General features: G+C 32.7%; 2 protein-coding genes across 4 annotated transcripts; both read left to right on the top strand.

The window, feature by feature from the left end:
- Nucleotides 1-7,532: 7,532 nt before the first annotated feature.
- Nucleotides 7,533-18,590, top strand: LOC145570390 (putative GTP diphosphokinase RSH1, chloroplastic). Of its 3 annotated transcripts, none has more exons than XM_081629449.1 (24): nt 7,533-7,728; nt 7,884-8,071; nt 8,238-8,327; nt 10,027-10,092; nt 10,179-10,271; nt 10,349-10,480; nt 10,568-10,669; nt 10,751-10,828; nt 10,904-10,975; nt 11,976-12,083; nt 12,323-12,420; nt 12,909-12,969; nt 13,093-13,155; nt 13,251-13,307; nt 13,474-13,575; nt 13,873-14,010; nt 14,159-14,290; nt 14,395-14,481; nt 14,556-14,627; nt 15,844-15,930; nt 16,017-16,455; nt 17,595-17,656; nt 17,749-17,817; nt 17,900-18,590. In XM_081629449.1, exons 1-24 carry the CDS (start codon nt 7,704-7,706, stop codon nt 17,984-17,986), a joined length of 2,508 nt encoding a protein of 835 aa, XP_081485575.1. In that variant the 5' UTR covers nt 7,533-7,703; the 3' UTR covers nt 17,987-18,590. The 3 variants fall into 3 exon arrangements, with proteins under 3 accessions (XP_081485575.1, XP_081485574.1, XP_081485573.1); XM_081629448.1 differs by having other exon boundaries at nt 8,226-8,327; XM_081629447.1 differs by having other exon boundaries at nt 8,160-8,327.
- Nucleotides 18,591-22,923: 4,333 nt separating this feature from the next.
- LOC145572099 (uncharacterized) lies at nt 22,924-26,400 on the top strand. The gene has a single exon (XM_081631125.1). It carries the CDS (start codon nt 23,782-23,784, stop codon nt 26,311-26,313), a length of 2,532 nt encoding a protein of 843 aa, XP_081487251.1. The 5' UTR covers nt 22,924-23,781; the 3' UTR covers nt 26,314-26,400.
- Nucleotides 26,401-26,445: the final 45 nt, after the last annotated feature.

Genomic DNA, 26,445 nt, shown 5'->3' with positions numbered 1-26,445 from the left:
TAACTCTAGTTTAAGATTCATCAAAAAATATTGTCATTAATGGTACATTTAACTTAACTAGGCTTCTGGCCCGTGCAATACACAGATTGTTTATAGGTATATAATATAATTTTTTAATTTTATAATATGTTTTTTATTGGAAAATGAATAGTTTATAAAGGAAAAGAAAGGGTGAAAATTAAATGTAATTGTAAAAGATATTAAGTTGAGGGAAAATGAACCAAACATTCATACATGTATTTGACATGTGGCATTGGAGAAAATAAAATTTACATGTGGCATGATGAGAATGATGGTTAGTGTTTTTAAATACTAAGTATAGATATAAATATCAACAATACAAGTTTACCAAATATAACATACATACAAATATAACATACATATATATATATATATATATATATATATATATATATTACAATTTACCAAAGAGAAAATTTAAAAAAAATTTGATGTTACCAAAGAGAATTTCCCTAAATTTTTTCTTTTGAAAATTAGGCAAATAAGTTTATAATAAAACTCGTAGAAATTCAGCATTTTTGTAAAATTTAAGCACAACCAAAATAAAACTACATAAATATACACTACTACAAAAAACCCCTATCGAGTCGCCTGTAAATGATCTAATGAGTCGCCTCAAAGGCGACTCCACAGCCACCGACACAATAGCTTCCAACTTTAGGAATCGCCTCTGAGGCGACTCGATAGCTTTTATATAAGTTGTTTATTAGTTATTAGGCGACTCTATATGTTAAGCTATTGTGTCGCTTGTGTTGAAAGAGGTGGCACGTAAAAAATCAACAATTTTTTCCAACTATTTTTATTAGCTCATATAATGTCAATGTTTATGGTACTCAGCATGCTTGATCTCTAGCTCTTTGCCTGGAAGGTTAAAGTTCTTGCCATTGTGCCAAAGTTACAATTTATATATGTAAGATATTGTAACTATTTTAAATATATTATAAGAATCAATCTATCGAGTCGCGTCTTACGTATTAAGCGACTTATTAGGTAGTGGTCATATAATAAAGCACCTAACAAGTCGGACTTTTAGAGTCGTCTGTATATAAGGTTTGACTTGTAAACATATCGAGTCGCTTCATACTTATTAGGCGACTTGTTAAGTTGAAGTTAAAATCAACAAAGCACCTAACGAGTCACCTAATATACATAAGGTGACTTGATAGGTTTACAAGTCGCACCATATATGCATGTGACTCTATAACCCGTCTTATTCGGTGGCTTAAATTAGATATTCAAAGTCATCTGTATTTAAAGTGCGACTCATTAACCTATCGAGTCTCCTTATACATATTAGGTGACTCATTAGGTGAGACTCATATCTAACAAAACTCACCTATTGAGTCGCCTGATATGTATAAGGCGACTCGATAGGTTTTTGAGTCACACCTTATATATAGGTGACTTTGAAAATCTTATTTAAACCACAAAATAAGTCGGGTTATAGAGTCACATGCATATATGGGGCGACTTGTTAACCTATCAAGTCGCCTCATATATATTAGGCGACTCGTTAGATGCTTTGTTGATTTTAACCCCATTTTAACAAGTCGCCTAATAAGTATGAGGTGACTCGATAGGTTTATAAGTCACACCTTATGTACAGGTGACTCTAAAAGTCTGACTTATTAGGGGTTTTTTTTGTAGTAGTGATAAATTACCAATCTAGTTTACAAATCAAGTATGTGATATTTTTCTCATCCTTTTAACATTTTTCACATTTGACATCGATGAAAATTACAAAGAAAATTGACCACAATAGCACTAACTATAACTTGGGTGTAATGAGTAGCACCATCGTTCAGTAGTAGTCACAACATCATGCAACTTTTACAACGGGTGCAGAAAATTGATAATTTAAACAAATAAGGTCGATGTTGGTCAAATGAAACAATCAAATCATATATGACCATACTAGATCAGATCAGATCATACCATATCCTACCTGATAAGTGCACATTAGATTAAATAAGCAAAAGTAAGGTGAACTAGACAAGCCCGAATATTCTAAAATTTGAAAATATTCATGGGGTTAATTTTGAAATAGTCACGTGCGCTGCACAAATAGCCCATGACTTGGTTGATTATATGCCAATATTCTCAAGTTGAGTATACAATCTAGTATATTAATTAGAACAAACCGATAACTATTTTCTTTATTTCAAATCAATTGCAATAAATTGGCTGGTACCCATAAATAAAACTTCCTCCGTTTCAAAATGATGTTCCGTAAATCGATGTAAATTTTTACCCATCTTTGATCGCAAATATCTTTAATATCACACTAGAAAAAATTATTAAAGTTAGATATCAATAATCTACTCATCGAGATGAATCAAACTAGATCCCACATGACTATATTTGTTCTTATAGATTAAGAGAAATTTAGAAGATTCTCTCTTTTTTAAAAAAGTCAAATATTCCAAACAAGAACATCATTGTGGAACGGAGGGAGTAACAATTATCATTTTACGAAATTTCACAAATATTGTAATATTTCTCTATTTGCACATGCTATAATACCCTGTATTTTTAAACTTGTGTTTATGAACTATTATTATGTTTTGAATTGAATACGTCATAGTTTATTGGGAAATAATAATAATAATAATAATAATAATAATAATAATAATAATAATAATAATAATAATAATAATAATAATAATAATAATAATAATAATAATAATAATAATAATAATAATAATATATTATGTTTTAAAGAGACTCAAAACGATTTTATTATATAGTTTTATTTACGAAAATGACTTGGTTAAAATTATGTTTATTAAAGATTTTGATATGCAAGCCGAGAATTCAGTAGCCAAAAATCAGATTTTTCTACTTTGTGTGTATCTTTCTCCAAGTCAATATAAAGACCAAAGTCAATACTTTTTCTATAAGCATGACCAAAGTCTATTCTTTTCGTTGAGTTTGACCAAAGTGAACTTGGTCACCAAGTTGTTGACATATCATACATGATGTCAATAGCATGACCAAAGTCATAAAACTTTCTCTACAAGCTTGAATACTTTTTTTTTTTTTTTTGGACGGGAATACAAGCTTGAATACTTGACCCCCAACTTGGTGACATTATATATGATGTCAACAGAGTTCTCAAACTCTATAAATAGAACCCAAAGTTCAGCCATTTTAAGCCAAAAGTTTCTTGCTCTTAAAGCTCCATCATTCTTTTCTTCTTTCTTTCTTCTTATGCATCTCATTTTCGTACTAGTTTAGCCCGTATATGTTCCAAGCCATTTTTCAATCTCTTCGGATCAGTTTTAGCCTTCTACTATTTGAGGCAAAGTTGTTCCTCTCGAAAAGTCCTCGAGGTTAGGCTTAGGAATCATCTAATTTGAAATTATATACTTTCAGATATGACCTCTGCAAGATCTGCCTCCTTATTTCCAACGTGAACTTTCTCGTGAGCTTTGCTACTTTAGGTTGTTTTGCAGTTAGTCTTCTAAAAACTTAAATCTATATTCAATTTATGATTGTTTCAAAATTGATGTTTATTTAAAATACTCCATATAATGTTTATTTAGGAGATAGTTCATGGTTGTAAATCTAAATAATTGTATAGTTGTAAAAATCAAGGTACGTACTCGTGGCTAGATCTTTAAATATATGATTTTATACAAATGTGTTTTTTGTTTTGAATGATGAACTATGTTTGAATGTTGAACAAGGATTTATGAATGTTTATGAAATAACTATTGTGAAATGTTTTATTGTTTAATCTTTGGAAATAATTTCAGTGTTCTAAAAAGTTGTTTATACACATGCTTGAATTCAAATTCATTTTAAAGAACAAATATTATTGAAATCCCATACATGGGAATTGGAAGGTTGATTTATCAAAGATATATATTGGATTTTTTTTTTGTGACTCCCACTATGCGAAGATAATATTGAAGACTATAGGCTATATATGACCTACTCTTTCCCCTTGATAGCACTATGTAAGGAGTTACTAGCTTAGGGGGTGAGCACACTTAGGTGGAAAAATGATTTGCGAAATGAGGATTGAATCCATGCTCTATTCGGAACTATTTTTGGAAAGTATTGATATCGGAAATTGATATGTTTTAATATGGAAATTTCTATGCACAAGTGGTTTGAATCAATTGTGATTTATTAAAGTTGGAAGTTTCGAAAGCGTGTTTAATTAACTAAATTGATTTTACATGTCTAGCATTTGTATGTATTTAGCATTTTGGCTAATACGTATTTCTCTTTTGTGTTTAGCTTGACCCTACTTATCATTAATGATGAGTAGATAGGTGAAGACGATCAGATGACGTGAATTAAATGCTGCATTGGGACGATGGGCGGTGATCACCTAATTAAATTTAGTAAACATATATAGTACCAGTGTTTTAGTTACTTCAGAAATGTTTGAACTATAATAATTATTATTATTAATAAATGATGAGTACTTTATTTTCTTCCGCCGCAAGCCTCTGTTAAGCCTTACGTAATCACGTGGTGGTAATATCCCCAAGTCACTCTCTAAAGTTGCATTACGATTATTATTATTATTAGAGAGTAATTTGGGGGTGTTACACCTGCTTTCTCTTTTTCTCTCTACTCATCACATGGGTCTCTACATCTATTTCGCTTTATCTATCTCCTTTTCTTAAAATTCGTGTCCCATCCCCATGTTGTTATTTTTGGGAACGGAGGAAGTATATGTTTTACTGATATGGAATTTAATGGATATAGCCTTCAATCGCAGTTGAAAAGTTTGGAATCTTGAGTCTCGGTCAAGAAATGCTAAGCAACACGAGCTTTAAACCTAAACTAGGCCAAGAATACACAAGCACATGCTTACGGAAAACTTTATAAATTTCAAATTGACAAAACTTATTTTTATTAAGAGTCTAAATGCCATTATATAGGCTACAAATAAGTACTAAGATTTCTAATCACATTAGAAGTCCTAGATAAATCAACTAGCCAAATTCCTAAACACACTTCTAATAAAGATATAACTATTTAAAAGATAAAATTTCCTAAACTCAAAAACTAATCAAAACAAAAGATAAATAACAACTAAACGTTATCTATAATAACCACCCAAAAGATGAATATTATTAAGAAAAGGTATAAGTTGAATGGCTCTTCAACTTATCTTCCAGATATGCATCATTTACTAAAAAGCATAATAAGTTGATATAATGAACATATACATAAATTAGACTAATTAAAAAATATATAATTAGTATGAAAACATTTGTTTTATATATATATATTATAATTAAGTATGTGAATAGTGTAAAAATTAAATAGTTACGAATTATCTAAAATGAATGTAAATGTCAACTAAAATGAACAAGTTGACAAGTTGGGTCAGCCAAATTTAGTAACATTGAACACGTACTCTAGTCTCTAAATACCCTTAACATGAAAGCCATCCACACAAATTCTAGCATACAAATCATCCAAAATCTCAATGAACTCATATTCAATTCCATAAGTAGCATCTAACATTAAACATTTTAGGGGATAGTAAGTGTTGCCCTAATTTCTTGTTTGTTTTCATGCATCTGATAAATAATACTTCTATCCTCGTGACAATCTTTTGTCTCATCAATTGATATTCCTTTTTTTCTCTTTCAAAGATTAGGTATTATTATTGGTTTACAAGATTCATTATTATTATATGATTATGTTATATATCAATTAATTTCATGTAGTTAGATGAGTTAATACAAAAATATTTTTCCTCATAATGGAGCTACACATCCACTCATGGAAAGTTGTATTAAGACAATGATTCGAGAATTCGCCAGAATTTTAAAATTTAAGTTTTAAGATTCATAGACGATTTTTGTATGTCTTTGTTAGATTTGTTTTCATTGCTGATAAAAATCAATTGCATACGTTGTGTGGATTTGATTATTGAAATTGAATCCCATTTATCACTTCCTTAAAAACAAAATATTAATGAGCATCTTCAACGGAGAACTATTCAATGGAGGATGGAGAATTTCAAGCCGCTTCAATAGCGACTAACTCAACAATCATTTGTGGTGGCTTTGTTGCCGAATTAATTGAAAATCCTAAGAAATAAATGGAGAAATAGAAAGGCATAATTAGCCCCAAACCCAAAGGGTAGGGTTCGTCACCCTTATCCATTGAAGCTGCTCGTGAGCTTTGATTTCTTTATTGAAGTTGCTCGTGAGCTTGGAATTCTCCATTAAAGCAGAAATGGTCCTTCTTCGACATATGAACATGCCTCGCCTTGAAGATCAAGAAATCCAGAGTAAGGAGATAGATTCTAATGAAAAATGTATAATTGAGAAACTTTGTTAACATAAACCTAGACATATGGTATATTACAATTCTTCTTAACATCGAAAAAGACAAACATAAAGCATAAACCTGACACATAAATACATATTTACCCCAAAACATTGTTTTATTTAGTTGGGGTGTCTATTCGGTTTTAGGTTAGGATTTAGGCCAAATCCAATCCAATCCGATCCGAAATAAAATTCGGTTTTTGATTTTTAAATCCAGTCTAGTCCGAATTTCTCATGAATCCAATCCGAATTAAAATTTGGTTATTTGGATTTGATCCGAAAATCCGATTAAAATACATTGCAAATTTTTAGGGACTAAAATAATTATAAAAATAAAAATACTGTTATAAAAAGCTTAGTCTTAAATACTCCCTCCGTTTTTTTTTTATTTGCATCACTTGAGAATGCACAAAGTTTTAGGAGAGTATTAAAATATTGTAAGTGGGTGAATAAATTATTATAGTAAAAGTGAGATGGTTACCATGAAAGAGAAGGTATGTGATAGAAGATAGATATTTTTATTTTTTAAGTGGGGACCATGGAATAGAGAGAAATGATAAAATAATTTGAATAGGGTTTAAAGTAGGAGAGAGAAATGATAAAATATAGTATAAAGTTACCAAATATAGAAGTGATGTATTTAAAAAAAATATCCATAAAAGGAAAGTGATGCAAGTAAAAAACAACAGAGGGAGTACATTTTTGTACACGATCAATACAAATATTAAAAACATAATTTTACATAATTTATATGAAGTATTAATGTAATTATCAACATAATTTTACATGATTCATATAAAGTATCCTTATTTGTAAAAGCATGGTTTCATATTTCGGTTAATTTGGTTTATTGGATCCAAATAAGATCAATCCGATCTGATTTAAAAATCCGAATTTTCAAAAAAAAAATTAATCCGATCTGATCCGATCCGATGCGAATGAATTGATAATTCGATTTGAATTAAATTGAATTTTAATTTTTATCCAAATAAGAAATACCCTTACTTTTAATTTCACTATCATTTGTACTTTATTTATAAGCACCTCTTAATATCTCCTGCGTACATATAATAAAATAAATATCCCGTACATTAATACGAAACCGATTAAAATCCAAAGTCATTCGTGTGGCCTTGACCACTCTCTTCTAAGATAATTTTGTTAAGTCCACTTTCTCGTTTTCCATTATCATTTTTTTTTTTGGGTTTAATTTGTTCTCTCTCCCTAACCAAACACTCACCTTATCAATTCAAAATATACCACCAACACCAAACAACAATCTCCAACTCCTTTCGATTTTCCGCCATAACTCTTCTCTCTCCTCCAATTCCCCCTTCCATGTCTGCTTCAATTCCTCATGCTTCGCTCTAGAACATGGCGTCTTCTCCTGCGATTTCAGGTACTCCTTCCATTCTCAATTTCAGTGGTTTATCCTGTTCAATTTTGAGTTCAATTGAATTTTGATTTTGAGGTGTTGTTTTCAGTTTTTTCGAATTGAATTTGGAATTTGGAATTTTTCAATGTAATTCGTGGTTTTGATGGTGAATGTTTCAGTTGAATGTGTGAGTGTGTGTAAGTTGAAGTTATGGAGAGGAGAAGGAAGTAATGGGAGGTTTTATTGTAGTGTTGTGTCTTGTGCTTGGAAAGCTCCTAGGGCTCTTACTGGTTCTTTAGCTAGTACTACTCAGAGTTCTTCGTCGTCGCCGCCGAATTCTAATGGAAGATTCAACCGGCATATACATGTGAGCATCTTTCTGCTTTATGTATTGTTTAAATGGAGAATTTATGTTTTAATCTATTTATTTAGGGATTTTATTTATGATTGAACAGAGATGTAGGGTTCCTAGTCATATGTCAGGGACTTCCTGCTTAATTGATTCTGAATGGATGTTAAAGGGTAACTTGCAGCATTCGAATTCGAAAAGATGGAGATGGCATTGCACTTCATCGTCTGGTTCTAATTTAATTGATGATGTTACAGCTGAAAGTTTGTGGGAGGTATGTTCGATTGCTCGGAGTATGACATGGTTAAAATATAAAATATCGTTTTTTTAATGAAGCTCTTTAGTATCATTTTGTGTTTATCTTTCGTATGAATGTTTGCAACTATACCTTTTAAAGGATTGCTAGTTCTTGATGATAAACGTCTATATGAGAATGTACATGTGTAAAATTATTTGCTTTAATGCATTGAGAATCTGGGACTTATTACACTATTACTCCCTATCTAATGAAAATAAAATGAAGAGATGGAAAAGAGGTCCAAAGAACTTTCACTTATTGATTTGGCATTGTAAAATTTATTTCTTTAGGTACAATATCTAGTAATTTAATTTGACATGGTAGCTATTAAGGCCTTATTTTGTAATGAGCTAGTGGCTGGTTGACAAAACTAGTTAACTGGTTTGACTAGCTGGTTGCATTTGATCTTTTTAAACCATCTATTTTACAAAAAACCCTAGTTTATTGCAAGAATTGCAACAACTCTAACAAAAAGCTGAGCTAAGCAGCCTTTTTGAATCGGCTTATTGTACTCCAACCTTTTAAATTATCTATATTCCAAATGCTAAAATAGCTAATTTTGTGGTCAAACCATCTGATTGATACAAAAAGTTAATATCTCATCAATCATTACTTTATCAAGCAAGGCCTAATACTTCTTACTTTTAGTACTCATTTATTGTTATCTAATAGAATATATAATTAAATTATAAATACTATACTAGTTATTCAATTAATTTTGAATGATTGGTATGAGTCAATTTTTTCTTATGAGAAATGAAAGAAGAATTGTCTGGTCTAATAGTTGAAGTATTAATAGCCGGGCTAATAGGTGTTTTTTTTTTCCCTCATTGGATATGTAAACTGAAGTTAAGGAGAAAAGTAAGGCAGTGAGTTGATCTAGTCAAGAATTAATTGTAATGGTTGTTTGAAAATAATGAAGCTAACTGACACAATATTTGTAAAATCCGGGCGTTGGCTGATTTATTTCAATGTAAATATTTTATAAGAGGTAGGCCAATTCTTGATGCTATAGACTAAGATATACTTCCTTTTTTTAAAAAAAAACTGCATTGTGGGGGGAAACTGGGAGAGATAGAAAGAGTAAAAAGGACTTGTGATAAAAACATAGATAGAGAGAATCATAATTCAAATAACGTAATTTGCAATTAATTTGCAACTTCCAAAATGGAATATGATGCGATTAATAAAGATCGGGGGAAGTATGTTAATGAGACATGTGTCATAAGATTATTCGGTGGTTATGTTTCTCTTGATTAGGGCATAATATTCATGCAGATGGGAACACTTCTTTGATATTTTTCCCTAAATTTTTTTATAGTGCTTTTCAATGACTTTTGTTGTATAAATTAACCTTAGTTAGCCTGTAAAAACATGAAATCTGAATTTTTCTAAAATTTGCTTGGAGGATCTAGCATTTTATGCAAACCTCAGCAAGGTTAGCTCATTTCAAATAGGTATAGCAGAGAAAAGTAAAGAACCTATTGAGCTTCTAAGAATAGTTATTTAAAATTTTCACTTTATGTTTTCTGGCTTTATTTTTGTAAAACTGAATGCCTTTCCTATAAAATTTTGGGGGGCATGGTATGACCATGAGCTTTAGCTGATATGTGCATGTCTAATCAGTTACTTATCCAGAGTTTGTAACTTTGTCTATTTCCTTGCCGCCCCTCAGGATCTTAAACCCAGCATCTCATACCTACCTCCTGGTGAACTCGAATTGGTTCAGAAAGCCCTAAAGGTATCACTTGTGTATCAGTTTTTTCCTCATTGGTGAATTCTGTATTTTAGATTTGGGGATTCATGTTTATAAGCTGGCTGGCACAGCTTGCTTTTGATGCTCACGATGGTCAAAAAAGACGCAGTGGGGAGCCCTTCATTATTCATCCAGTTGAAGTTGCACGTATCTTAGGAGAACTTGTAAGTTGGCGTAACTTTAATCTATGTTTTTCTTCAAGTTTGTGGTTCTATTTTATAGATTGTGATCATGATTTTAGGAATTGGATTGGGAGTCTATTGCAGCTGGGTTACTGCATGATACTGTTGAGGATACAAATCTTGTAACTTTTGACCGGATTGAAAAGGACTTTGGTTCTACTGTTCGTCACATAGTAGAAGGGGAAACCAAGGTGCTACTTCTAATAGTTAGAGGTGATTAGCCATTTTTCCGTTTCAAGTCATTGTTCTGAATTTACATCTGTTTCTTCTTTTGTTAGGTGTCAAAACTTGGAAAACTCAAGTACAAAGATGAAAATAGCTGTGTACAAGATGTAAAAGCAGAAGACCTACGACAGATGTTTCTGGCAATGACAGAAGAGGTAATTTTGCACATTTTGCTGATATCTCCTTATTATTTTGTCAATTGTTATTACCAGTTGATGATTAAATTTCTGATTTAGGTCCGTGTGATCATTGTCAAACTAGCTGATAGATTGCACAACATGCGTACACTTTCACACATGCCATCTCATAAGCAGGTAATGTTGAATTTAAGTTCAATGCATTGTTGTTACATTACTAATTTACTGCTCTTTCCTATTTGTTACATCCAGACAAGTATAGCACTTGAGACTCTACAGGTGTTTGCCCCTCTGGCAAAGTTGCTGGGAATGTACAAAATAAAGGTATTATCGTTCACCTTTTAATAAAAGCTTTTTTGTGTCACAATTTTATTTGGATATAGTGTTGCCTTATATGAGTTGGTGAATTTTTTTTTATGTCTAAGATAGATTATCAAATGAACTTAAATGAGTAAATGAAGTTGTTGCCTTTCAATACTGTGAATATATCAATATATCTCAGATTTAGTAGCCACTTCCTTCGGTTAGAGTAGTTGTTGCAGTGATTGGGCCAGGACTTTAGGCCTATGTGTGCTTGCCATTAATTCTCCCTTAATGGGCAGTAACCGCAACGGATCTCATTAGTTTGGATGTAAAACCAAAATAAGGTTCCTTATGTGTTGATGGTGGTATTGTAGTTAAAATCATGTCACATAGAAATTAGGATTTCATTCAAGTGGCACATCATTCTTGTTTAGGTATGTAATTATAGGCGATTTAGAGGTTTTGAGAAGCACAAGATCTAACACGTGGCCTATGTAATGCAAGGAATTAGTACACGGTGTTGAACCTAGGGCATTGTGCAAGGGAAATCTTTGAGGGGTAATTACTCTTTCCCTGCATCTCATCTGAAGACTATTTCAGCTTGGGCTCAAGAGCTTTCAGATCAGTGGTCAACTGGTCATAGACAGGCATTCTAAAACGAGCACTTGAGCTGCACAGGCATTTTGCACAAAAATCCTTTTTAAAATTGAAGTACAATTTCCTTACAAAAGTTGTATCTCGAAACATGAGTACTAAATTGAGCTACCGTGTTCTGGAACTGTCTACAAGTATCAAGACTGACTAGATATTCCACATTCAGCTTGTCATTTTGATGCCTTTACCGACCCATCTGGGCATGCGCAGTTGCCAACTTATTTTGCTGTGTGATTTTTTGGGTTATTATTCCTGATCTAGTGGTGTGTCTCATAGAGTTTTCATGAAAGCCTATTATATCAGATAAAGTACTTTATGCTTTTCCATTTGGGATCTAATTGGTGGGAATGTCTTTTCTGTGTTGCAGTCTGAACTCGAGAACCTATCATTCATGTACACAAATGCTCAGGAGTATGAGAAAATCACCAAAAGAGTTTCTGAGCTTTATGAAGAACATGAGAAAGAGCTAAGTGAGGTAATAGTTTTCTTATCCTCCATGTAAATGTGTGATGATAATGTCTGCTAATGCTGTTGGATCTTTTTATGTAAGTGCCAGACTGCTCTGACATTGAGAAAGTCTATTTTTTCCTGTTAAATTCAGTTTGGAATCATAACTTACTAGTTTTGATTGATCTATAAGATTTTGTTGAAAACTAACTTTATTTGTATTACTTGCTTATTCCTTTTGCTTACTGTGCCTTTCCTTCTTTTCAGGCAAACAAAATTTTGGTAAAAAAGATTGAGGATGATCAGTTCTTGGACCTTGTGACTGTTAAAACTGAAGTGCGTGCGGTACTTAAGGAACCTTACAGGTCCAGCAGTTCTTTGTCTTTATTTCTTTTCTTTCTTAATTTAAATTGTTAAGCCTTGTTGAGTTTGCCAATTTTTTATGTGAAATGCTGTTGCTGTAGTACCTATATATGAGGGAGTCTAGGGAGCATGTTATTTTTGTTTCCGTTGTTTGAGATTTCGTATTAGTCTTGTGGATACAACAATCTCATGTTTGTGGTTACAACCAAATACCTGTGAATTTATTGTTGAACTAGAGATGCTAAAGTAGCTTTTAACAGATGCACTTTGTCAGGATCTATGGCTGTTGCATGACATTTAATTTAATTACCTGAATTTTTGAGATAATTAATCTGTATCACATATTCACTAATGCTGTCACTTTTTTATTGGGTATTATACTTGGAAACAAAAATGAATCTTTTCATCTTTTGGTATCTGTTTTTTTAAAGAATTTTGATATTGAAAATGAGAGAGTCTGTATAGCTGATTGATTTTGATGAATTTGCAGTATCTATAAAGCTGTAACCAAAGCAAATGTTTCTATAAATGAGATCAACCAGATTGCTCAGGTGCTTTCACCTTTCTTATTCTATTTTAACTATCAGAACAATTCTAAATGTATATTTGGTGAGTCAACCATTTAGCACCATCTATCTATCATTAAAATTTTAGAACTTGCTGGCTGTTTTCAGCTTCGTATCGTTATCAAGCCTAAACCTTGCAGTGGAATCGGGCCTCTGTGTACTTCTGAGCAGGTGAAAGTATCATTTTTTAATTGGGGATTTATATATTGTTTTATTTTTTACTCTGTATTTTGATATTTAATTTCTTCTGAATTTGTGCCTTGCAGATATGCTACCATGTTCTTGGGCTTGTACATGGCATATGGACTCCAATTCCTAGATCTGTGAGTTTCTTGATCTCTTACAATAGGGTGTGTTATGGAAATTTAAGGAGTTCCTCTTTTGGAACATGTATCTTTTCTCCTTTTCCAATGCATTAAATATTTTAAAGCCAATGGCAGATGAAATCTTCTAAATTTGCTCTGTTAATGTCTTTCCTTCTGTGAACAGATGAAAGATTACATTGCGACCCCAAAGCCTAATGGTTTTCAAAGTTTGCATACAACAGTCATCCCATTTCTTTATGAGAGCATGTTCCGGCTGGAAGTTCAGGTTGCTAAAGAATATTCTTTCTCATTATAATTGTCCGCTATATAAATTACGAGGTTCTGAGTACTCCAAATAAACACATAGCTCTCTCAATTTCTATTGATGTCTTCCCATCAATGTTTAATCACAAATTCACAACAGTTGATCTTGCAGGCCTTTGCATATAGTAAACTATTGATATGTGTGTGTGTTAAGTATATAAATAATCTTGAATTTTGCTGTTAAATTATTTGCTGTTATCAATTGTATCATCTCATGATTCTCTGTGGCCCTTTTCTTCAAAATATTCAATTATTTTAGATTAGAACAGAGGAGATGGATCTTATAGCTCAAAGAGGGATTGCTGCTCACTATTGCGGGAGAGTCTCTGTTGATGGTTTAGCTAGGAATTCAAGAGGGAAGCCAGTCTGTTTTAACAACAGCAATGCAGCACTAAGGGTATCCTATCTGTCATGTATTTTAATTTGTGTTTATAGTAGTCCCTTGTGAATTTATATTGTGTTGGTTTCCGCTTCTTCTTCACCACCTCCTTTTTGTCGTGGCATTTTTCGCTAATTTTATGGATAAAGTCTTTTCATTCCTCTAGATTGGCTGGCTCAATGCAATAAGAGAATGGCAAGAAGAATTTGTTGGCAATATGAGCTCTAGAGAGTTTGTGGATGTTATCACGAGGGATCTGTTAGGCAGCCGTGTTTTTGTATTTACTCCCCGTGGAGAGGTAAAGGATGCTGAATATCTATTTGAGTTAGGGACCATATAGTCGATAAAAATTATAATTATCCTCAATGTTTCAACAATGATATTGCTTCTTGTTCTGGACAGATAAAAAATTTGCCAAAGGGAGCAACAGTTGTTGACTATGCATATATGATCCACACAGAAATTGGAAACAAGATGGTGGCTGCAAAGGTATATATTAGTTATTAAGCAGGCGTCATTATCTTTGTGAATTTTTTTGTAATCAGATGGGCACTTTTCCTCAGGTTAATGGGAACCTTGTTTCTCCAACGCATGTACTTGCCAATGCTGAAGTTGTGGAGATAATTACTTATGATGTAAGTGCTTGGCTGACCTATATTTTTGTCTAAATCTAAATTTATTATCTGAAGTCTATTTTGCTGAGGTTTCATATCTAATTTACTCTGTCTAATTCGTGTCCCGTAACTCCCTTTAGAATTGGAAACCTTTATTTTTGAATTATAGCTGTTGTAGTGGTGGAACTTCAAAACATATGGTCTACTGTTATGAGACTAATGACTACATCTTTTATGATATCTTTGGGGATTCATCTCAATGTAGTATGTGTGTTAAGGGATTGTAAAGCTATTTTATGTAGGAAAGATTATTATGTCAAGGCCCATGCCCCATATCCCTTAAAAAGGTACCTCTTCACATGATAAGTTACAGGCCTTGGCTTTACCATAAACTCTTCTCATGCATCACCTTCTTGTTGTTGATTGGGTAAAGTCATAGTGTCTTCTTTAATTTCCTGATCACAAAGCTTGGCTTGCTTGTTCTTAGATAACTTCTGTAATATTGTCAAGAAACACTTGCAGAAACTCTGAACTGTAGTTTTTGCATTTCTTTTGAAAGGCAAAGGTTCATATAAAGGTTAAGCTCAAGGTCATTGTCTGGACATCAGTTTGTAAGGACACTCATGATAATTTGTAGGTGTAGTGGTCAACCGGAGCTTTGTCTGCAAATGTTTGTGAATTGTGCTACAAAGGTGCAAAGTATGATCCGCATCATTTCCTTCGTTGTGTGGTGGCTGGTGTTCAAAAGCTTTTTTATTATTATGTGAATATAATAAGGGTGTTTTGGTGTTATGCTTCTTTGATGGGCCAATTGTTGGTGTTATTTTTCGGTCTCGTGAGGAGAAAGCAATGTAAGTTGCTTTGGAGCTGCACACCTAAGGCAGTTATTGGTTGCTTTGGTTGAAGAGTTGATAATCAATGACATCCATTGTAGAAAGGTTAATGGAACAATGGAGTTATGAGGTGGCAGTGTTGTGGGATTACTCTTTTTTCTATATATTTATTTTTTATTTTTACCTTGTTCTGTGGCGTCCAGTGTCTTGCCCACAGTCCAAATATTTTCTTCCCGATGTCCAGTGTGACTGGTGTTTTTTAAGTAATTTTTGGAAGGAGGATGGCTTGTCCTTCCATTTATATCTTCGTTTGTTACAGCAATTAGTATTTAGTATTTATGTTTCAGTAAGTAGCTGCAAATTGATTTTTTGTATTCACATCTTTTTGATATTCCATGCCCTAGGCTCTCTCGAGTAAATCTGCTTTCCAGAAGCACAAGCAATGGTTGCAACATGCCAAAACTCGCAGTGCTCGTCATAAGATTATGAAAGTGAGTTTTTACTGATTATCAGCTAGATTAATGGATTGATTTGCTGATGTCTATGTTAAGTTGTTAACAACATTTTGTTTGCACAGTTTTTGAGGGAACAAGCTGCATTGTCTGCTGAAGAAATCACTACAAATTCTATCAATGACTTCATCGCTGATTATGAAAAAGAAGATGTACAGGAGGAGACCTTGGACTTTTCCAGAGCGAGCAGGCCAATTTCAAATACAATATTTGAGACTTTTCTGCTTCCTGAAAATCCTGAAGATCTTCAGCTGTCAAATGGTGCTCTTTGTATACCAAAGGTCAATGGGAAACACAATAAGCTTATAGAGCATTCAAGTTTGGATAAGGGGCAACTATTATCACAAGATAACGATATTGCCAAGTTGATTATTGCTAATACTACAAGGCCTAGGGTAGTCCTTCCAGAGCTAGAAAGTTGGCAAACCAGCAAGATTGTTGCTTGGCACAGCATTGAAGGGAGATCTATTCAATGGCTCAGTGTAGTTTGTGCTAATCACCGAGGTAATTTTCTGGTTTTTTTTGTCTTTGCTTTGGCTTTTGGATCATAATGTGCTAAGTTCATAGGTCATTAAAATGTCTTTGCTCCTTATCTATTGTGAAGTGGACATTGATTGTGCATATCGGTCTCAGGGGTCAGCCAGAAACAACCTGTTCTGGAAGAGGGTAAGGTTGGGTATGTTTGATCCCCCTTACATGCCTAGGGCGGGATCCTATTAACAGGCATTTGGGTAGTGTTGATGGCGTGATGTCGATGTGGTTAATATTCATTATGGAAAAAATATGCATTAATTTATTGGGTTGTCAAATTTAAATTACTTCCAAGATGTGCTAGATTATTTTCATGGAAATATAACTCCAAATCCAAATGTTTGCACAATTAATCAGAAGTTTGATTGTGATCATTTCTATATACAAGTGAAATTATAAGAGGATTGATCAAAGGCTTGATGTATAGATGTATTATTAGAAGTATCAGAGTTTAAATCCTGTAAACTTTGACTCTAAAGTCAATATCTAAGAATTATAGGAAAGTATGTATAGAAAAAGCTTTTGAATGAAAGATGTCCTAAACTTTTGGCAAGGTTCAACTTCTATGTGATATTTTCGTTATTGAAAGCTATATATAACATTGACTAAATGACCATAGTAATTTATACATTAGTTTTTTCCACTTTAGGTGAACCTTACTAGCCCTATTAAGGCTATTATGTTGAGAGCAGGATTTCTGGTGCAGTTATATTCATGAGTTCACTTGCAGTCTGCTAAAGAGTATGTCAAGTCTTAAGTTAACTTGGGTAGTCAGATAAAGGAAACACTACTATAGATTTATTCAGTTTCATGTACTCTGAACTCCTTACTATAGATTTTTTTTTTTTTTGGTCCTACACTCCTACCCACTGTCCAGTGATACTCCTTTTTCATGGAAGTGATTTTCTAACTATAGGACTAGATTTCAGTGAACAACATATGCAGAGAGGACTTGAGAATTTCTCGGTTTATAATATGGTCCATTCAAGTGAGAAGTCATTGGTGGCTAAAAAAAATAAATAATTTGACTCATTAATTTTGTTTTACATTATCGATTATGCACCAATTCCCTCGTGCTGGTTTCTGAACTTCTGTACACCATAAAATTTCAGGTATGATGAGCCAAGTCACAACAGTCTTGGCATCTTTGGGGATCTCAGTGTGTTCCTGTGTGGTGAGATGAAGCAATCAACACGTTTTATATTAATATGAATCTTTTTAAGGAGTCTGAGTGACTTATTTGCTTTTTACATATTTCCCAAATAGGCCGAACTTGACAGAGGGAAGGGTATTGGAGTAATGCTATTTCACATTGAAGACGCTTCAAATAATCTGGTATATTACTTTGTTTTGTCTTGAATTAGTCAACTTTTCAAGCTTGTAACGGCTAACAATTTCTAAATTCATTCCTTTTCAGAATGATGCTTGCGCAAGGATTGATCTCATACTTGGTGTTCTGGGATGGTCCACAGGCTGTAGTTGGTTGAGCTCCCCAGAATTATAGGAAATGCTTATATGGATCAAGTTATGTATGGATGATTCAGAAAGAGGAGGGGGGATGTAAAAAGAAAGGTGTGGCTGGTTGTTGTTATCACATAATATATCATTATCCGGTGTTCTTCACTGCAACCCACTATTTTTGTTCTCCAAGCAATTGCTGCCTTGCAGGCTTGTGAGTGGAAGTTGTGTGTGAAGAGACAGAGACACTTTCTGATGATTGGTTTGTTAAATCAGAATCCTGAATATTTTTGGTTAAACATGGCAAAATAGATAGCATGAGCCGACTTGGCTCATATACTAAGTCAGGGTAGTGTATATACAGAGAAGAGTTGTATAGTTAGGAATAGGTGTAAAGGGGGAATACAAGGCTTCATCCGCTGGGAAAGACAAAGGGAGAAGCCAACATATCCATGTGTTAATTTCCAGAGTACATTAATGTATTTACTTATCTATTCATTTTCTTCTGCATAACTCTTGGAATCTTGAAGTCTGTTTCGAACTGGCGGTGATTGTGGTGTAAACTAGTTATGCTGCATTCTTTGCTCGGGAACTTGACTGTAATTCTTTGTTGACATTAATAAAGGGACAATGATACTTTTTTTTTTTTTTTTTTTTTTTTGACAAAAAGGGACAATGATACATTGATCCATATTGAAGGATTTAAAACCCACATCATGATTGACCATTGTACATTAAAAAAGTTACTCTTATGGTCCCTTTCTCGCTCTCTCTATAGAGTTCGTGAGCCTTTTGGGTTAACCATTTTTGTTCCACAAAAAGATGGAACCCACATCATGATTGATTATTGTACCCACATCATGAGAATTAAGAGTTTGGGTTTAAAGAGCTATAGTGAATTGAATACTAAATTATACTTACCTTCGTTTTTAAAGTTGACACATATTCCTTTTTAGGATTTTTTTTTTTTTAGTTGACACGTTTCTTTTTTGGGTAAATTTTATAATGTGCATTTATTAGCTACCCACTTGCTTTATCATTCTTTCTCACTCTTTCTCTCCTTAATATGTGTGTCCAAATTGAACGCGTTAGCTAAATAGAAACGGAGGAAGTATAATTTCCTGTTAAAACAAAAATAAATTCTATTACACATTTATACTATTATTTTAAATCAGGAATCTGGAAGGACACATGTCCTCTTTTTGTTTTTTCCGAATAAAAAAAATATTTAACAAAAAAGTAGTAATAATAATCTCATGCCTTTACAAAGACCTTAATTTTCAAACTAACTTTATACATGAAAATTTATCATGCCTTTACAAAAAAAAAAAAAAAAAAAAAAAAAAAAAAAAGAAGGTACATTGTTATTTTAAAAAAATTGTGTGGAAAAAAAGTTATCTAACTTACAAAGTGTCACTTCAGTTCGTTTTAAAAATGTAAATACGGGAAAATGTAAATACGGGGATGCTAAGCCCAAAATTAGTTTATTTATTTTTATTTTATTTTATTATTTTTATGAAAGATTAGTGTTTTTTTAATAAAGCGAAGTTAATTGTTCATAGACCCGCCCTATTGAAATAGTAAGTTCCTTTCTATTTTTCATTCCACTATATGTGTATGCATATTTTAAGACTCTTTATGTTATTATGTATGATGCACCTTTAAACAGGTTTCCAAAAAAAAAAAAAAAAATGTTATTATGTATGATCAATTTGTTTTTCAAATTTAACAAAATTGTTATTTTTAATTTGCATAAATGTGATTGTGGGTCCACAGTGAAAGTGAATATTAAAGCAGGTTGTAAATTATGTTTAGGTGGGCGTGTTTCTTCAATTTGAAGTAAATGTTTTTTTTTTTTTGAAATTTTCTAATTTGTAGCCAGGTATATATATATATATATATATATATATATATATATATATATATATATATATATATATATATATATATATATATATATATATATATATATATATATATATATATATATATATATATATATATATATATATATATATATATATATATATATATATTGAACGGGAAGTAATAATATTATTAAATAATAGTCATACGACATCTACAATAATAAAAATCTGTAAACCACAGATTCAGAGAAAATATCATAACTTTTACAACCAAAATCATAACTAATTTGCATATTTGGCTAGCTTGACACGAGTAATGATTTTCGATGTCTTTGCATCTTTTCAAGTTGAGACCTCTGCAATCTGCGCTGATGTTTTGATCGACCGTTTGATGACAAATCCCAAACCCATAAGAATCCAAATCACCTTCCCAATTATTATAAGAACCCTAAAAATAAAATTATCATCCATGGATGAGAATCAAAATCCCAGAAAATTGGGAAAAACCCAGAAAATTGGGACAGACTCTCACAGATGGAGAGAACAAAACAAAACAAAAAAAACCAAAACTAAAAACTAAATTGAATTAAAGAAAAAGGGTCGGAAATAATCTAATTTCCAAAGAAATTAGACTATTTCCGGCCTAAACGGCCAAGAAAACTAAAATCCTAGAAGAGAGAGAAGAGAGAAGAGAGAAGAGAGAAGAGAGAAGAGAGGAGAGAGAAGAGAGAGAAAAAAGAAAAAGTCATGCCCTCTTAGGTATATTGTACCAGGGGATACATGTTTTTTATTTTATTTATTTATTTTGCATGGTTGATACTTCATATATATGGTAGAAGAACGATAAGTTAGAGGCTCAACTTATATGCCCTAAAGTTAGGGAGATTTACAAAATCATATATCACTAATAAGATTAACTAAAGTTTCTCTCTCTAAAAATCGAGAGTTTCTCTCACTAGGATTGTGAGTCTTGTTTTTCTGTTCTTGTCTTTTCGCAAGTTCCCAAGGAGGTTTAGGGTTTCTGCTGCATGCAATTAGCTTTCTAGGTAGCATTCATTGAGTTTAGGGGCTCAAAGATCCTCCCCTTTTCGTATGCTCCAATCAGGTGGTGAGCTTTAATTGTATCAATGTAAGAAATCTTTCGCCCTGCATTTTCCCTGACAATATCAGATCATCCTTTTTGCTTAGCCAATATTGAAGCTTGCTTGTTTGAGTAAGTTTTAGCAGAAGAGTTGAACGTTATTATTCAACTATGACTTTCTCCTTCTATTCCTTCTATTTAAGCAGAGGATCTTCACAGTTCCTTCCACTCAATTGTTCCTTTCATTCCTTTTCTACAATCTGTTGCTTTCATTTATTTCTCTGAGTTACTATGTTTCAAAACCACCCACATTACCCACCTAGTTTCAGAATGGGAACTGTATTAAATTCTCCTGATGATACACTACAAGAAAATAACCTTTTCGTAGCGATTATTTTAACCTTTAGTATCGATTGTAATTGCAACAAAAAGCTTTCCCAACGAATGGTCATTCGATACAATATCCCTCGTTTCCTTAGCCTTTAGTAGTGGTTTTCAATATCGTTGGGGTTGGCCTCAATAATCGATACGAAAAACTACGTCCAATCGTGGTGATTATTGTAGCGATTACAATCGCTATAAATGTTGAACTCATTTTCTTCAAAAAAAAAAAAACATGCATATGATCTTTATAAGATTCGAACATGCAACCTCAAACTCTTATAGTAAATGTTTCACCAATAAGCTATGACATATTTTATGTATTCTATTTCAAACAATATTTATATATCTAGTGTTGAAAAGGCTTTTCGTATCGATTTTTGGGATTTAGTGGCGATTGTAAATGATACGATTTCTCAAAATTATATAAATGTGTAAAAATAGTGTGGATATGTATTATTATGTTTTTCGTATCTATTTTATACGGGAAAACCATGGCGATTGTAAAATGATACGAGTTCCTTAATTATTTCACAAACATGCTTGCATATTGTAGCGAATATACAATCGCTACGAAATAATCGCTACGAAAAGACATTTTTCTTGTAGTGATAGAATTCCAGAAGATATTAACTGGAATAATACCATCATTGCTCGTTTTGTAGGAGATCACCCACCTAATCCAACCCTTATTCAAGGGCTTATTAATACCCAATGGATTCAAAGAGGTGCAATACAAGTACACCGACTCGATAATTATGTTCTTTTTATTTGCTCAGTAAAACAAGATGCTGATGCTCTCCTTGAGCAGCAAACTATTACCCTTGATGGGAGGATTGTCAACTTCAGACAAGGTTATTTAGGAATGTATCCGCCAAATGTAAGCTTTGACATCTCTCGCTTATGGGTAAGGGTAGTAGGTCTCCCCCTAGGTAATTTGCACAGGGCATGGGCACTCCAAGCGCTTCAACAGGTGGGGTATGTGGAAAGAATGGATGACCACGATGAAGGAGACATGCCGAATACACTGGAGTTCAGGGCAAGGGTTCTTGTGAACACTTCGCATCTGCTTATTCCAGGATGCTACCTCCTAGTAGCAGATAACTAGGTGGTGTGGATTCACTTTAGGTATGAAGGAATTTTTAAATTCTGTAAAAATTGTGGGCGTGCTGGTCATTATACTTGTCATTGTTATCTGTCTAGTACTGCAGCTGCTAGGAATCTTAGATATAGGTTTGCACAATATGAAAGGGAGGGGTTTTGAGTGCTATATGGGCCAGCCTTGATACCAGACTATTCAAATACGATAGAAGGTCTCCCTGACAGATTCAGATATCGAAATTTTCTCCTTAATTTACTAGATGATTTTGGAGAGGACAAGACTATGTTCCAGGAGGAGACGAGGGAGGCGATGACGAGGATAATGGTGATAATGAAGACAACGATGATGATGAAGATGGGCAAGAGTATCACCCTGCTAATGATAATTTTAATCAGGGTAATGGTGATACGGATCATAGCAGCGACAATGAGATGGATCCGGACGATTGGCGCCCAAAATTAACAAACGAAGGGGAACACAACCCAGATGCAGGGCCGTAGCATGGCCAGGGCAGGTGGGGCGACCGCCCTGGCCCCCAAACCAAAAGCCCAACTTCTGTTTAAGAAAAGGCCCCAAAATAATTATGTATAAAAAAATAAAATAAAAAAAAAAGAAAAAAAAAGAAAAACTAAGGAAGAAGCGTGAGTTTCAGAAATTCAATCTCCATATTTTTCGCTGTTCAACCTTCTTCCTCCCTAATTTTTCTCCCAAAATATTCACTTTCCTAAGTGAATTTGATTTACCCAAAAAAAAAAAACTGCCATAAATTTATTTTTATCCCCTTTTTTTTGGTAAATTTATTTTTCAATATGTATCTCAATCCAATTTTCGGTCAGATTAATCCCTTCTTCTACATAATTATGATAAACGGTAATTTTATCCTTCAATTTTCAAAGAAAATTTATCTATTTATATATAATTCTCTTTGTAAACTCTACTTTATTCATCTAAATCTTTTCTTTCTATTAAGTTTTCATCTGTACAATTGGGGGAAAAATATTAAGTCATTGATTGGTGTTGTCTACTTGTCTGGTTGTTTAATTCAATTAATTGTGCTAATTGGCTAATTGCTTCGACTCGTTTGACGAGAGCTACGGCCTACGAGTTCATCATTCAATGCTACGGAGTACTGGAGTAGTTTGCTAAGGTAATTTCTTATCTAACTTTTTAATTTTGTACTTTTTCATTCTTAAATCATAATGTAATTATGTAATTTTATTTTTATTTGGTTAATTTTACTAATTTTTTTTGTTTCAATTGTTTTGTATTTTTCATATTTGATTACTTGAAATGACACTTGTTTGGAGTGCAAATTGAGCGTACTAAGTCTTTTGTTCAATTGCTTCAATAATCAGGTGTTTTTGTTCTATTCTATACTTATTAATTTATTATTGGTTTTGTTTGAAAGAATGTTGCCTAGAAAATATTTATCTGGTAATGATAAGAGGAACAAAAGAAAACGGACAGAAGAGTTAAGAGAATCTCTTAAGGGTTCCATTGACAAATTTTTTACTAAAGTAGTACAAGTAGAAGAGTCTTCTAATGAATTGGGTGAAGATGAAAATCATGAACAATTCAATGAGAATATAAATAATGAAAATATTGATAATGAGGCAAATGAGCCTAATGAGGATGCGACTAATATGAATGAACAAACGAATGTACCAAATACATCCGATGTTAATGATGTTGGCAATGATCAAGTAGTCCCTCCTTTAGATATTTATGATCCTAAAAATTGGGGTAATCTTGACATTAAAGGAAGGGATATTTTGATAGAAAAAGGACCTATTAGAGATTTGAACCTTGTGTTTCCAATTGATAACAAATTAAGGCATTTTTCATATGCTTATTATACTAAGAAGTTGAGTAATGGTGAGACTTTTGATAGAAAATGGTTGGTTTACTCAAAATTAGCTGATAAAGTATATTGTTTTTGTTGTAAATTGTTCACATCTCAAAATAACAAAACTTTTTTAGCAAGTGATGGTGTGAATGATTGGAAACATCTTGGTGAGAAACTCAAATTACATGAGAATAGTTTTGAGCATATGACTAATATGAACACTTGGTATGAAACAAGAGTGAGATTAGAAATGAATAAAGGCATTGATAAAGACTTGCAAGAGTCAATTTCAAAGGAAAAAGAGCGTTGGAGGCAAGTCTTAATTCGAATAGTTTCTATTGTGAAATGTCTAGCTAAAAATAATTTAGCTTTTCGTGGATCTAGTGGAAAACTTTATGATGATAGTAATGGTAATTTTTTGGGTTTAATTGAAATGATAGCTGAATTTGATTTGGTAATGCAAGATCATGTTAGACGTATTCAAAGCCAAGAAATTCACAAACATTACCTTGGTCCTCAAATTCAAAATGAGCTTATTTCTCTTTTATCTCATGGTGTTCGGACTTCAATAATAAAAATAATAAAAGAGTCAAAATATTTTTCTGTAATCCTTGATTGTACCCCTGATGTGAGCCATCAAGAACAAATGACTTTGATAGTAAGATGTGTGAATGTATCAAGTGATAAAGTCAATATAGAAGAATTTTTTTTAGAATTCTTAAAAGTAGATGATACTTCTGGTTTGGGACTTTTAAATGTATTGTTAGATGTATGTAAGTCCCTTGATTTGGATATTGATGATGTGAGGGGGCAAGGTTATGACAATGGCTCTAATATGAAAGGGAAACACCAAGGGGTTCAAAAGAGATTGCTTGATATTAATCCAAGGGCTTTATATATGCCATGTGCTTGTCATAGTCTTAATCTCACTCTTTCTGACATGGCACATTCTTGTGTTAAAGCTATTTCTTTTTTTGGAATTGTACAACGTATATACACATTATTTGCACATTCCACTAAAAGGTGGAAGATTTTAGTTGACAATGTCCCGAGTTTGACTGTTAAATCTTTGTGCAATACTAGATGGGAGAGTCGAATTAAGAGTGTTAAAGCTATAAGGTTTCAATCTCCCCAAATAAGATTAGCTTTGTTGGAATTGTATAATTCTAGTGGTGATGATGCTAATATTGCTAAAACAAAAAGTGAAGCCGAAAGTTTGGCTAATTCTCTTGCAAGTTATGAATTTTTACTTGGCATGGTAATTTGGTATGACATTTTATTTGCTGTTAACATTGTGAGTAAAAAGTTGCAATCTAAATCCATGAGTATTGGAGCTACAATGAACGAAGTGCAAGGTATGATCACATATTTTGAGAAATATAGAATTGAAGGGTTTGAATCTAGTTTGAATACTGCCAAAAATCTTGCACTTGATATGGATATAGAGCCAACATTTCCAACAAAGCGTCGTATCACTAGAAAAAGACAATTTGATGAGAATGAGAATGATGATAATGATGAGGAAATACAATCACCCAAGGAATCTTTTAGAGTCAATTATTTTTTGGTGGTTGTTGATATTGCAATATCTTCTTTGAAATATAGATTTGAGCAATTGGAGGTGTTTGATAACATTTTTGGTTTTTTATTTGATTCAAATAGGTTGAAATCATTGGATAATGACGATTTAAGAAAATCTTGCACAAGTTTTATGACTACCTTTACTCATAATAATTTTTCGGATGTTGATGCAGATGATCTTTTTTCTGAATTGAAAGTGTTACAAATGACTTTGCCAAATAATTTGATGTCAGCATCTGAAATCCTTGAGTTTGTCAAAGCTGCAGATTGTTATCCAAATGTTTCTATTGCCTATCGAATCCTTTTAACTATGCCGGTGACAGTTGCATCCGCTGAAAGAAGTTTTTCAAAGTTAAAGTTACTAAAAACCTACTTGAGATCTTCAATGTCACAAGAAAGGTTGAATGGTTTAGCTACTTTATGTATTGAAAAAAATATGTTAGAACATATCAATGTAGAAACCATTATTAGTGACTTTGCTTCTAGAAAGGCTCGTAGAAATATTTTCATATGAACGCTTAGGCTTTGATTTCAATGTTTTATCTATAGGAAATTTGATGTTATTAAAGATTATTATGCGTAATAAAATATGTATTTTTTTGCCCACCCAAATTTAATTTTATTTTAAAATTCTATATGTGAATTA

This window comes from Chenopodium album, chromosome 12 (genome assembly GCF_948465745.1).
Source record: "Chenopodium album chromosome 12, dcCheAlbu1.1, whole genome shotgun sequence".
In the NCBI taxonomy this organism is placed as follows: Eukaryota; Viridiplantae; Streptophyta; class Magnoliopsida; order Caryophyllales; family Amaranthaceae; genus Chenopodium; species Chenopodium album.
The sequence above is the reverse complement of the archived record's forward strand: the minus strand, read 5'-3'. Positions and strand labels throughout refer to the sequence as shown.

Coding starts and splice junctions, on each gene's coding strand:
- LOC145570390 (XM_081629447.1), top strand. CDS start 7,704: ATGGCGTCTTCTCCTGCGATTTCAG. Junction 7,729..7,883: donor GTCTTCTCCTGCGATTTCAG/GTACTCCTTCCA, acceptor TGAATGTTTCAG/TTGAATGTGTGAGTGTGTGT. Junction 14,482..14,555: donor ACAAGATGGTGGCTGCAAAG/GTATATATTAGT, acceptor ACTTTTCCTCAG/GTTAATGGGAACCTTGTTTC.
- LOC145572099 (XM_081631125.1), top strand. CDS start 23,782: ATGTTGCCTAGAAAATATTTATCTGGTAATGATAAGAGGAACAAAAGA.